The following is a 12,790-nucleotide window of genomic DNA, read 5'->3' on the forward strand; positions in this document are numbered from 1 at the left end:
TCCAGCTCCATGGTCAGTTCATTTTGTGAGATAAGGAGTGTCTTATTGTGGTGACAAAAATGTGACTGAGGAGCTGGGAGATGCCCCAGCAGTGCATTCCTGGCTGTGACCGAGCAGGTGTCCCAGGCTTCTTCGGTACAGGGGACGAGCCTGCAGGAATGGGGATGCACCTTCTCTCCTCCCCCTCTACCCAGCTGCTCCTGCCCCCAAATAGGAGAAGCAGAGGCCAATTGAAAAAAAGCACAGTGTGGTGGTAGCATTTGGCTTTAGCTTTATTTTTATTTTTTCTCGGCCCATTTTTCTGATTAGCCTCAGCTAATCAGGTCCAAAACCCTGTGTGCACCAGAGCCACAATTGTCAGTGTGAAGGGCAGAGCAAGTTCAAACACTTTCACAAGCAAGCCATTTTCACAGAGGAACTCAAGGTTTGGGGTTATGGCATTGACAAGTCAGTGGCATGCTCGGGGTTCGCCTGGCCTTTTTTTACTTATTTGAGAGAGAGAAAGAGCTATTAGTGGGTACACCAGGGTTTCCAGCCGCTGCAAATGAACTCCAGAAGCATGTACCACTTTGTGCATGTGGCTTACATGGGTCCTGGGGCATTGAACCTGGATCCTGAGGCTTTGCAGGCAAACACCTTAACCACTAAGCTCTCTTTCCAGCCCTGACAATGTATTTGGTTCAGTCAGCAGAGAACAATTTCACAAGCATCACTTTTATCCCCAAAAGCACACGGGCAGGTTCTGGCTGTGTGATACCCTGACCCTCAGATCTGTTCATTTGAAATTTGGCTTAGGAAGTAAGTCAGCTGCATCTCTGCCATATTATCATATTGTCCAAGCGACTGGCTCGCAGTGTTCTAAGTTAATGTGATGACAGAGGGAGCTCTTCAGTAGCCTGCCCATTCTGAGTTGAGCAGGCCTCGGTGCACCCATGTTGATTCCTCTCCGCTGGGTCAGCTCGTCCTCGTGCTCACTGACTTCCTCCAGAGGAAGTGCGGTTGGCACTAGACGGGTTCCAGCCACCCACTGCAGCGTCCATGAGCTGACCCCTGTGGGCAGGAGGGCAGCCTTGCAGCTTGGCTTTGGGAAGTGTCCCTGAGTAGAGCTTTCCTCTGGGCTGCAGTGGCGGGCAGAAGCCAGAGGGATTAAGTGATTTGCCCTCAGTTACACTGCTAATTAGTAATGGAGCCAAGTCGGCGTCTGGCCGCATCTGGTCCAGAGTTCTCCCCTGGCCGCCTCCCGCCAGTCCCCTGGCCACATCTTCCTGGCATTGTGGTGGGGCCTGAACCTGCCTCCCTTCCAGGATAACCATCAACGCATAGAGAGGCCTTTCTTCCAGATCTGTTTAACCCGGAAGTGGGGGTGGCTTGTGATTATGGGAGTCCAGAGCTGAGCTCACCGGTCCGGCTGTGTGGTTGTGTGGCGGCGGCAGTGGTCCCTGAGACCCTCCCTGGAGCTGCTTTTCTCCCGAGAGGACGCTTGCTGCCGTTGGACTCCCCGGGGAATCGGTTTGCTCATACAGAACATAACTGAACACCTTTTGAAATGCGTGCTCTGCTGGCCTGTATTTGGGTTATGGTGACAGCAGCTGCTTGGGGTGTCTTCTGTGTTGGTGACAGCACTTAGCCGCAGGACAGGCAACCTTGCGCGTTTGCTTTCAGCGCGCAGGTTGAGCACTCCCTCCCGGGCCCCTGTTAGCACGCAGACTGGCCCTCCTCCTCGGTCAGGTGCCTGCCTCTCATCTGGCCTGTAGTTCTGTTTTTGTCCTTTGTTTTTCCCTTGTATGATTGTTCAGTGTTTTGTTTATTTAAATATTTTTCATATCTCCCAGTCTGCTTAACTTCTCGGAGCTCTTTTCATATCTGTGCGTCTCTCCTCCGTGCACACGTGTGTTTCCATAGCTGTGCTGTGGGCTCTGAGGCACTCTTCAGAGGGCATCAGTTTTTAAGTTTTCCTATTTTCTACATTGTCTTGTTTCTTCTGGGAGTACTTTTTCATTTTCCTTTTGGGCACCTGTCTATCCCGAGCCTTTTTGCAGTCCTCCAGGCTTTGCTGCTACGGCCCTATGTGCCCAGCGCGCGGCTCTCCTGTGTCTCTGCTGCCTCCCCAGCTCCTCTCGGCTTCTAGAGGGAGGCTGCGTGTTCTGAGTGTGGGTGGGAACACGTCTCTGAGTCTGTAGTTTCTGCCTCCAGTCACCAACTCCTTCCTGATGCGCCCAAAATCTGAATGGCAGCCTCTCCTTGTCCATCACTGTCCAGCCACAAGCCCAGTCGTCATCTCTGCTCCTTTCTTACCCCTGTGCTCACAAAGCACGCAGCAACGTGCACGCAGCATGGTTCATTACTTGATCGCATAATGAACTTAGGAGGAAAATACAGTTACATACCTACTTTGCAGATAAGGGAACTAGACACAGAGAGGTTAGGACCCCATGGAACGCATTTGGGGTCCCACAGTAAGAGGCTGCTGTGAGCTCCAACCCCAGTCTTTTAACTTCAGTGTCATGGATGGCTTTTTGTGCCTTAGTGGTAGTGGGTGGGGAGTTGGTGTACAGGTGAAGGCCCTTGTTGGACCACTGACCGTGTGACGACCTCTTGAAGCGTTAGCTGTGTACAGTGGCTGTGGGTGTCTTGGAGAGCCAGGGTGGCTTGAGTCCAGTCTTGTCAGCTAGCAGCATCCAGTGCGCTCTGGTGCGTATTGACGTTGCCATCAGCCTTGTGTGTGAGGTGTGTCTTCAGAGCCATCTGAACACCGTTGGATTCCTCTCCTGTCCTAGGACCGACTGCATCACATGGATGATGGATGTTTCCCTGTGCTGGAGACCACCAGCCTGGACGGTGGGCGAGAAGAGAATGAGAACAGCTCCCACCCTCCGACGGCTCCTGTCAGCACTGACTCTCCTACATGTCATGGTGCAAGTAAATAGCCAGAAGAGGGGTGAGTACATCAGACTTGGAGGAAAGGAGCAAGCCTGTTTTATTTTCATTTTCACTCTGAAGCAGTCTTGTTTCTCTCTTGGTGCCTTCTGTTTTTTACTGGTTTAAACCTATTTCTCTGTAATCTTTTTTCTGTATACTTTTAGTTGCTTTTAAAAAGGTCTTTAAAATAGATCAAAACATTCTCCTACCACGTAAACACAATAAAGTATAATGTACACACAATGAATCTCATTCCTTAGGATACGGTTCTTTGAGTTTTGACAATGCCTAGTTGGTAACTGCCGGCACCATCAAGATCTGGCTGGGTCCCAGAATCCTGAGCGCCTCAGTAGCCAGCTCCACCCAGCCAGCACTGCTGCTTTCTGTCTGGAATTTTGCCTTTTTAGAATGTTTTGCGACTGGCCTCTTAAGTACTTTTTAATGTGTTATTTGCATCTTATTTGAGTGTATTAGGGATGTCTATGCAGATACATCCTGGCTTCTGTGTACAAATCTGTTACCCTGCTGCCCCTTGTATTCATTTTGATAACACTTCTGTAATCAAACAGATCACCTTACCCCCTCCCCAAATCACTGATGAAATAACTTTATTATAGCCGTTGATTTCTAATGTAAACACTATTAATACATTTCTGTATTCTTATAAAAATAAATTTATAATGTAGCAACAATGAATATCATGCCAACAGCCCATGAAAGTAGTAAAGAAGCCTTCTTGGGCTGGAGAGATGGCTTAGCAGTTAAGGCACTTGCCTGCAAAGCCAAAAGACTTAAGGTTCGATTCCCCAGGACCCACATAAGCCAGATGTACAAGGTGGTGCATGCATCTGGAGTTCCATCTGCAGTGGCTGGAGGCCCTGGCACACCCATTCTCTCTCTCTCAAAAAAAAAAAGGGAAAAAAGAAAAAGTCATCTCAGGGCTATTTGTAGAGCCTGAGATCCTTTTTTTACACTCAATTTTCCCTTTCCTCCCCCTTCTCTTCCTGCTTCCCTCCCTCTCTTTCCTTCCCTTCCCACCTTTTCTTCTCACTTTTCCACTTTGAAGTTTTCTTCACAGGATGGCTTTTCTTTATTGTATATCATATATTCCATGCTGTAATGTCATTGTGTAGATGTGAATAAGGACTATTTGGATTGTCATCTTCTGAGATGTTTCTTTTCCACCGCTTAAGCCCACATATACAAAATATTTTTCCAAAGAAGGGTTTGCACTCTTTGCTGTCTGAGCATAATATGCTCACAACAGACAAAGATGGCCATGGTCTCCTGTTGAGGGGGCCACTTGGCACAAGCAGGAGGAGTCAGAAGTTAGGTGTGTTTGTAGATATGGGGGGCAGCTGGTTTTTTTCTGGGGTTTTATCCCCCCCCCCCCGCAACTAGAGCCCTTGGAGACTAAAGGGCACTAGACTGCCTGCAGCCCCTTTCTTGATCCTGTCATTGAATCTACCCATTCAGTCACTTCCTGCATTTCTCTCTGTTGCTGAGAAGTGGAATTTTTTGATGGCGGTCTAACTCCATGACTTTGCTCATCACATGGACTTCAGTGAGCCTGAAGCCAGAGGCCCCCGTGATGTCATCTGCAGAGGGTGCGGCCAGGGGCTTGCGCTCACGCTGCTGCTGTTGCTCAGCCTGCTCTGTGTTCCGTGTACACATGTGCGTGTGTGTGTTTCTCCATCTTCAGGAGCACTTCGAGATTTGAAGTGTACAACTAACAATTTACAAGTGTGGGACTGTGCTTGGAAAGCACCCCTTGGAGCAGGCCATGGAACTGTTAATGAAGTTTGCATTGATGACAGGTAATGGAAATACTAGGACTAATGTATAGCTATAGCCCAGAGCCCCTTTATCTTTCATTTGAGGGTGTGACAGTTTAATTTGGGAATTTTAAATGATGTTTTAACTCGACTTTCTATTTTTGAAAAGTTCTGACTCTTCTATCAGTCAAGATAGAAGCAAGGATTCTCCGAGTCCCGAGTTTGGTTATTCAAGTAGTGAGTGTGGGGCACAGCCACAGCACCCCGACCTTACTGGTCTGTTGTAAACCAGTGTCTCCCCACATCTGCTCTTACAGGCTGTCACTGAAAAGACCAGGGTGTAGGTGGCTCAGGGCTCCTGGTGAGCCCTGCTCCCCTTTGTTAGGCTCTTTTGCTGTCATTTGCCCAGGGTCTCATGACGGTTCAAGGTGTTGCCTGAGGAGCGGCGACCATGTCTGCATCCCCAGAAGCAGGGAGGGAAGGAAGAGCGATCTTCTCACAGGGCCTCACAAAACCCCATGACGGGCATCTCTCTGGCCAGAGCCCAGCCGGATGGCTCAGCCTGGCCCCTCAAGAGGCTGGGAAATGCATTCTGCCTGCATGGCTACGTGCCCAGTGACCTCTGGGTCCATCCTATAGAGGGAAGGGAGAAATGGACACTGGGAGGCAGGGCAGGCTCTGTCACACCTCCTTCTAAAGCAACCTTGGGTGGGCTGGAAGCTCCTCTGCCTATAGTGGAGGTCTAAACAATGTGTGTTTCTTCTCCCTAATCCCGGCAGATGCTGAGTAGCGCAGCCAGAGACCTTTCAGAGAGAGAGCTTTGTGCTCATGTGTGGTCCTGATGTAAAGGGACATAATACACACTTCACTGGAGTTTCTCCATTGGGTGGACATGCACTGAGCATTGTTGTGAGCACTGGGGTGATTGGTCAGCCAGGGCCAGCCAGATTATATTGTAGAAAGAGCCCAGGTCTTTATTTGTGATGCCCTGTGCACAGGAAGAAGCTGTTTTCCACTTCAGTTTTGAGCTGGGAGCTCCACCTGAGCCTCGGCCGAGGGCCCCGGGGAGTGTGAGGTGGGTGGTGGGCGGATTAAAGGGCTCAGCGCGCTGGACTTCGGAGCTTCCTTCCTGAGCTGGTTAGCTAACGTGAACTCTGCTTTCTCTGGCCAGTGAAGCCTCAGGGGCCATGCCTTGGTTGGGGAGGCAGAGGGCAGCCCTGCACATGTCCACAAGGGAGGTCCTGAAAATGTCGCCTGTAGCTTGAATCCCTGCTGCATGGCTCTGGGAAGGAAGTTAGTGCAGGGCTCCCCCGAAGTTCAGAGCAAACAGATAGTAACAGTGCTGCGGGCGTCTTGCCGGGGGAAGCTTGTTTAATACGGGGTGCAAAGGAGCATCGTGCAGGGCATGTGGCACTCCCTCCCGGAGGCTGGCCGAAGTAGGTGTCCCAGGTAGAAGGCACCGAGTTTCCTCAGCAGCAAAAGGATAAAACGCGTTTACCCTGAGCATCCGGTGCAGTGGCTGGATGGGATGAAATGGTGTGACCTGGAGAGCTCGGGTACTTTTGGGTCATGTTGGCAGGGTCAGGTAAGAGCGGCTGTCCTTGATATGAGGGGGCAAGAGGCCTGCAAGCTCCCTTTTTGCTAACTGAAATTTACCTGAGAAGTTTATTAACTGCAAATTGGATACTAGAGAGTCCAAAGGCTGGGAACTAGGGAGGAGGACGGTACTCATATGTGAGGTGCTAGATAGAAGCTGCTGTCAGGCCCAGGAAGAGAGAGTTTACCTGCAGCAGACCTTGAGTCTAGGCGCAGCACGGGCCAGTGGCCACTGCTTCCAGTTTAAATTCTTCTGTAGTCCTCTACTGAGCTCCCTTACTGTGAGGCACTGGGTGATGGTTCCTGAGTATTGGGTGCTAAACAAAATAGAGCATGCAGAAGGGGAGGCTGCTCCGGGAAGGCTGAGGTGGGCTTAAAACAGAGTGCTGACACCCCAAGTTTCCTGAAGACTCACGTCTACTTACTCCCTGTACTTTCTGGCGTAGTCTGGCTATTTTTTCCTACCAACACCCTGGTAGAATTACCATTAATTTGCTTTTTTAAAGGTCTTTTTTTTTTTTCTTCTTGTTTTGGTTTTTCGAGGTAGAGGTCTCTCTCTAGCCCAGGCTGACCTGGCATTCACTATGTAGTTCAGGCTGGCCTCAAACTCACAGTGATCCTCCTACCTCTGCCTCCCAAGTGCTGGGATTAAAGGCGTGCACCACCACACCCAGCCCCCCACCTTTTTTTCAGTCCTGACATACAGTAAAACCCAGCCCTTTTGTATACAAAAGAGCTTTTATAAAAGAGTTTTTATAGTGTGTGTTCCATTAATCCAGTGTCCTCTGTGCTAAGCAAACTTGTGTGTCTTTCATTGCAGGTTGCATTCTTGTTATCCCTTGGAGAAAGGAAATGTGAAAATCCCAGCTCTTCCCCCTGGGGATCATGAAGTAATAGTAAACTACCTACATGGTTTTAACGGGTCTTCAGCTAAATTCATACTGAATGAACAAAATGTTTGTAAGTATTTGAAGATAATTTTTTCTTTTTTTTTATTATGATTGGTGTTTGTTTTTATCTTCCTATTTTGCGTGGGGGGGGTATGCACGTGTATGTGCCAGTACACCACCTCATGTGCTCACTTGAGGTGGCCTGTGCCATAACTCTTCCATCTTCTCTCTGTTTGTCTGTCTGTCTGCCTGTATCTGAAAAGCTCTGAGTTTCCAGAGAGCAAGGTAAAATTGTTCTTGGGTGTCTATTTGACTTAGAAGAAAAGCAAGTGGAAGTTCATGGGAGCTCGAGAACCTGTCTTGTCTCCTTTGAAGAGAAGGGAAGGGTCGTATTATTTTATGGCCTTTCCTTTGTGATCACTGTTCTTAGCTGGAAGTCCTGGCTGTGACTTGTGAAGCAGGGACAAATTTTGATGGCCTGTTTAATTTTTTAGTTACCTTCTTGTGAATCTTGAATCGTGCCCTTGGAGAATCTCTCTCTTTTCTGGTAACAGTGGCACCTGAACTTGCCCTTTTCTGGCTCCAGATCCACTGTTTCCTTTGTCTCAAGTAGCTGCCACTTGTGAAGCATCCCACACTGGCCCTGTAGCTGTATAACCACGGACTTCGTGGTATAGTTAATACTTTCAGCCCACACATTCTAGGTCTTGTGAACCCTCAACATCGTGTGTCTATTTCGTGTTGAGCAGTGTGCTCATCACGTTTTAGTACGGTCTCATTTCATGAAGTTATTTTTAGATTCCAGGACCGACAGCATGGAATGGTTTGTTCTGTCACGTTCTTGCAGTTAGCAGTCAGCCAGCCTGCCCTGAACACTCCTGAAGCTTTGCACTTGCCATGACTGTATAAACTGGCCCTTGACCTTCATGAGAAATGACTAGATGTAAGGAAAGACAAGGCCTGTACATACCTGTCATTGAAGGAGAGTCGTGCGAGAGTGTCCAAGCTTCTTTGTCCCTCCCACCGCGGAGAGGGAAGCACACACACACTGTGCTTCCACTGGCCTGAAGGTTTTGGTAATGTCACTCCTTGTAGGCAGGGAGACTCCAAAGTTTCAAGCGCGCCTCACCGTTTGTGCTGCTATGTCTCCTGGCCCTCGCCCAGTTCTTGAGCATGTGTCTCTTGCCTCCTGTAGTTCCCCCGCAGAGGGCCCTGTCCTTCCCAGACTCCCTGTCCCCTGGCCCTGCACGTGGGCCTCCTCAACAAGCTGTCTTACTTGGCTTAGATGATGAGACATGCAGTTTCCTGGCATGGATACCCACACCTCCCTGTCTGTACCTGGGCATGGCTCCTGATGCATTTTGCCTATGTTGCTTTCTGGAGAGAAACCGGAGAGAAATTCTTAGACAGAATCCTTCACTTCTGTGATTCATTCATTGCTTTGAAACATACACAGGTTTTTGCTCTTTATCACATTAGCCAACATAATGGAGTTTGTTTTTCCCGCCAGAGTTTTCCCACCGCTCTCTTCTCTGTGCCAGTGCCCACACACTGCCGCGTGCCCACCCCCGCTGTGCCAGCCCTGGTGGGCGCTTGCCGCGCCGTGCTGCCTCCTTCCCAGGAGCACTCCGGCTCCTCCTTCGGCGCCATCGCCATCGGGACAGGCTTGCGGCTCTTTTTTTGTTTGTTTATTCTTATTTATTAGAGAGAGAGAGAGAGAATATGAATGCGCCAGGCCCTCCAGCCACTGCAAACAAACTCCAGACACGTGCACCCCCTTGTGCATCTGGATAACGTGGGTCCTGGAGAATCGAGCCTCAAACCACGGTCCTTAGGCTTCACAGGCAAGCACTTAACCGCTAAGCCATCTCTCCAGCCCGGCTTCCTGCTCTTTAGTGACCTCCACAACCAGGACGAGTTCAACCCGGTGGCGTCCCCTCCTGTGACAGCTTCTGCTCTTGGGAGACATGACAAGTCTTGTGGGACCTTTCCCAAAGGGTCACAGACTTAGGCCTCGCTTACTGCCACCCAGAGGAAGATCGTGCACTGCTTCTTGTTTTGTCCCAACCAGGTGACAGGAGCGAATTGCTGGAGCCCGTTGCTGTGTGCACTCGGGACCGCCGGGCAGTGTTCCCACGCCTGCCTGCTTGCCCGCTGCCCAAAGAGTCGATTGCTGTTTTCCAGTGCGAGCTCAAGAGTCTGCTCTGTATTCGTGACTCTTCTTGATTTGGAAGAAATAGTTTAACAGTCATTGATAAATGGAAGTATAGTATGAAAAATAACTCTGCTTACTCAATTTTCTCGTTTGCTTTCTCCAGCCCTAATTCCAAACACTCCAGAGATCTTGACTCTGTCTGCTGATTTCTCAACCTCCACATTGTACCTCACGTGGGACGACAGGAGTTGTGCTTTTGCACACCACTCGAAAGTGACCTGGGAAATTAAAGTCCTACGCACACCAAGAATGGAGCTCGTAAACGTAGTAAGTTTGAACAGATATTTTCCCCTATGACATTAAAGAAACTACACATTAAAAACTTAAGATGGTGTGAATACATTTTGGGATTATTAAAGAAACAGAGTTCATATCTTTCAGTAGGCATTAAAATCCATATTGATATCTTTAAAAAATCACTTGTGTAGCCATTATAGGAAATTACAGGGGAAATGCCCCTGATGCTGTCATTTGAACACCATTAAGTGTTATCTCTTTTACTCTTGTCTAATAAGCACTTCTTTACATAAAGGAAATGAAAGCCTACTTTTACTTTAGTCTATTATTTAATCTATTTCTAATATTATAAATAAAACATTTTAGACATATTTAGCCATAAATATGAAAATATAAATAATCACTAAAGGAGCCTATCAGCCTGAAATAACTTTGTATTTATTCAGTGCTTCTCTCTCTCATACTGTTTATGGGTGGTTTTCTTTTCTCAGTTGTAAGTAGTAGTTTTTTGTTTTTTTTTTAATTTGTTTGTTTGTTGGTTTTTGGTTTTTCCAGGTAGGGTCTCACTCTAGCTCAAGCTGACCTAGAATTCACTCACTATGTAGTCTCAGGGTGGCCTTGAACTCATGGCAATCCTCTTACCTCTGCCTCCCAAGAGTGCTGAGGTTAAAGGCGTGCGCCACCATGCCTGGCTTAGGAGGTTTTCTTATGACCTACATCTAGTTTCCTCATAATTAGAGACATCATGAGGAATAATTATGAAAACTTGAACAGGTTGTATGTGGTACTGGGTTGAACTAAGTTGAACAGGTGTTATGTGGTACTAGAATTAGAGAGGTTCTTTTTAAGTGGAAGTAAAATTATACGTTAATAAGAGGAACTTCTATTCTGAAATGGCGCCATGACGCACAGCAGCAATAAAGCACTCATCTGCTTTGGGAAGAGTTTTTATATGAGAAAGTAACAACAAAGATGAAATAAAATGGAATCATTTCACAATAGTGAAGCAGAAGAGGGTAACCCCCCCCTCCCAACAGGTATAATAGCATGTTGTCAAATTAGTATCATTCTTTAAGCCAGAATCATGCTATGAAATGATAGCAGCATTACAAGCTCAGGAAACGAGTGATACCACCCACCTGTAGTAGCTTAAAAATCAGCAATACTAGGCATTTGTGTTTCATTTAAGCCACTCCCCGGCCACTGCCTCTGTGTGCAGCCATATGTCCCCTGCACCCGAAGGTGGGAGGGAGGCCCCCTGCCCCGTTGTCTTTTTCTGAGAACTAGTTCCACTTCTTTTCTTTTTCTTCTTTTCTGTTGAGGCTCGATCCCACTATACGTAGCGCAGGCTGACCTCAGAGTCCCGTCCTCCTGCCTCTGCCTCCTGCTGCTGCAGGTACGGCGGGCACCACGGTGCCCGGTTGTTTCAACTCTTTTAACTAATGCTTTTGTTCTTTCTAATAGCATGCTTATGTTGCTGTTTATTGATTTGTTTTTTTTTAAAAGATGTTTTCATAGTTTTGAGCAGTGTTCTGTTAACTCCCTCAATGGAAGGTGAGAATTCATTCCTCTCTTTCTTCCTGACTCACGTATGTACGTGGTAACCACCTCTTCCCTCTCTCCTTTCTCCTCCTCCTCTCGTTCCTGTCCCAGTCTCCTGTCTTCTTCAAATATAGTTGAGCTATTATCATTTTTGAAAGAAGAATGTTCATGGTGTCACAGTGACGGAGATGCCATCTTTAGGGTGTGGTGGTTAAAAGCACCTGTTGTACAAGTCTGGGGACTGGAGTTTGGACCCCCAGACCCCATGGACAGCCCGATACAGCAGCACACGTTCCTTCATCCCAGAGTGCCCGTGGCGGTGGTGGGTTGAGTCAGGAGTATCTCCCAGATTCCCGGCAGCTAGTCTGCTGCTCCCAGCAATGGAACAAGAGAATGGCAAGGGTGGTCATCCTGAATGTTTCCTGTGACCTCTGCATGCCCTCTGTGCCATGCATGTGCCATACATACATACACATAAACATACACATACATATGCACACAAAATAAATAATATTTCCAACTTTGCCTTCTTCTTACAGAACTTCATATATTTTATCTTTTTTATTTAGTTATTGTGTTTAATTACTTCAGTCCTGTATTCTTTCCAGTTTGCATGTTCAGATACACTAGAGGGTTTGCCCATTTGTCTGTTGTGTGACTATCTCTGAGCTGTCTGACTGGCCTTGGACACACAAGGGCTCACCCTCCTGTGGGTGAGTGGTACAGCCAAAGTGCTTGCCGAGGCTAGTGGCCCGCAGAACCCCAGGGGAGCCAGCAGCCTCAGCCTCAAAGCGCCACTAAGGCTGGAGGACTGCCGTGCTGGTGTGCCCTCAGCCCATTCACGACTGACTGCCTTGTCGGCTCATTTGCGAGGAAGCTCTGACACAGAGGCTGCCATCATCCTCCAGGGCACTCCTCGTCCCTTTCCGTGGGACAGACCCTCTTTCCCCTCAGTCTCCCATCTTCCTCTGATTTTGGCAGTTTCGTGGATCAGATGCTTGAGTAGCTATGTGCTGTTGTAGATACAATCTGCTATGTGTGATAGCTAGCTTACAGGAATAACTTAACTTTAAAGTCATCAAAAGGTACTGTTACTGGGCTAGGGAGATGGCATAGCACTTAAAGGTGCTTTCTTGCAATGCATGCTATCCTGGACTCACTTCCTCGTACCCGTGCGAAGCCATGTGCACAGATGACACATGAGTCTAGAGTTCTTTTGCAGAGCAAGAGGCCCTAGCAAAGCCATTCTCATATTCTCTCCCCCTCCTTTCTCTCCCCTCTCTCATCTTCTCTCCCTCTACCTACTAAATAAGAAAATGAATGCTACTGTTATTGAGAGGATGATGTTCGCATCTCACCGTGGGAAGTGTAAATGCTGCCTAGGGGAAATGCAGTGCATGTTGAGTGGGATGTTTTTAAGGGTCTGAAGACAGTGTCCCATTGCTTTCTCCTGTGACTTTTCTTCATCGGCTCTGTCGGACACCAGTCAGCCCCTTTTAGTCTAATGTATTAATTACCTTGGGAACTTATCTTATTCTTGGATTGCATGTTCTCTGTTTTCTCTTTCTTGGAATGTTTGTTCTTTAGAAACTGGACCTTCCTGAGGTCTTGCTGTC

At 48.0% G+C, this 12,790-nt stretch overlaps 1 protein-coding gene across 2 annotated transcripts in view; it reads left to right on the plus strand.

The window, feature by feature from the left end:
* The window catches only part of Lifr (LIF receptor subunit alpha), a 59,349-nt gene that overhangs the window by 12,307 nt on the left and 34,252 nt on the right, over positions 1–12,790 (plus strand). For both annotated transcript variants that reach the window (XM_045132255.1, XM_045132256.1), the window contains exons 2-5: positions 2,778–2,938; positions 4,622–4,736; positions 7,111–7,250; positions 9,499–9,662. In XM_045132255.1, the coding sequence (XP_044988190.1) occupies positions 2,797–2,938; positions 4,622–4,736; positions 7,111–7,250; positions 9,499–9,662 (561 nt within the window). In that variant the 5' untranslated portion in view covers positions 2,778–2,796. The remainder of the gene's footprint in view (positions 1–2,777; positions 2,939–4,621; positions 4,737–7,110; positions 7,251–9,498; positions 9,663–12,790) is intronic.

This window comes from Jaculus jaculus, chromosome 13, assembly GCF_020740685.1.
Source record: "Jaculus jaculus isolate mJacJac1 chromosome 13, mJacJac1.mat.Y.cur, whole genome shotgun sequence".
Lineage (NCBI taxonomy): Eukaryota > Metazoa > Chordata > Mammalia > Rodentia > Dipodidae > Jaculus > Jaculus jaculus.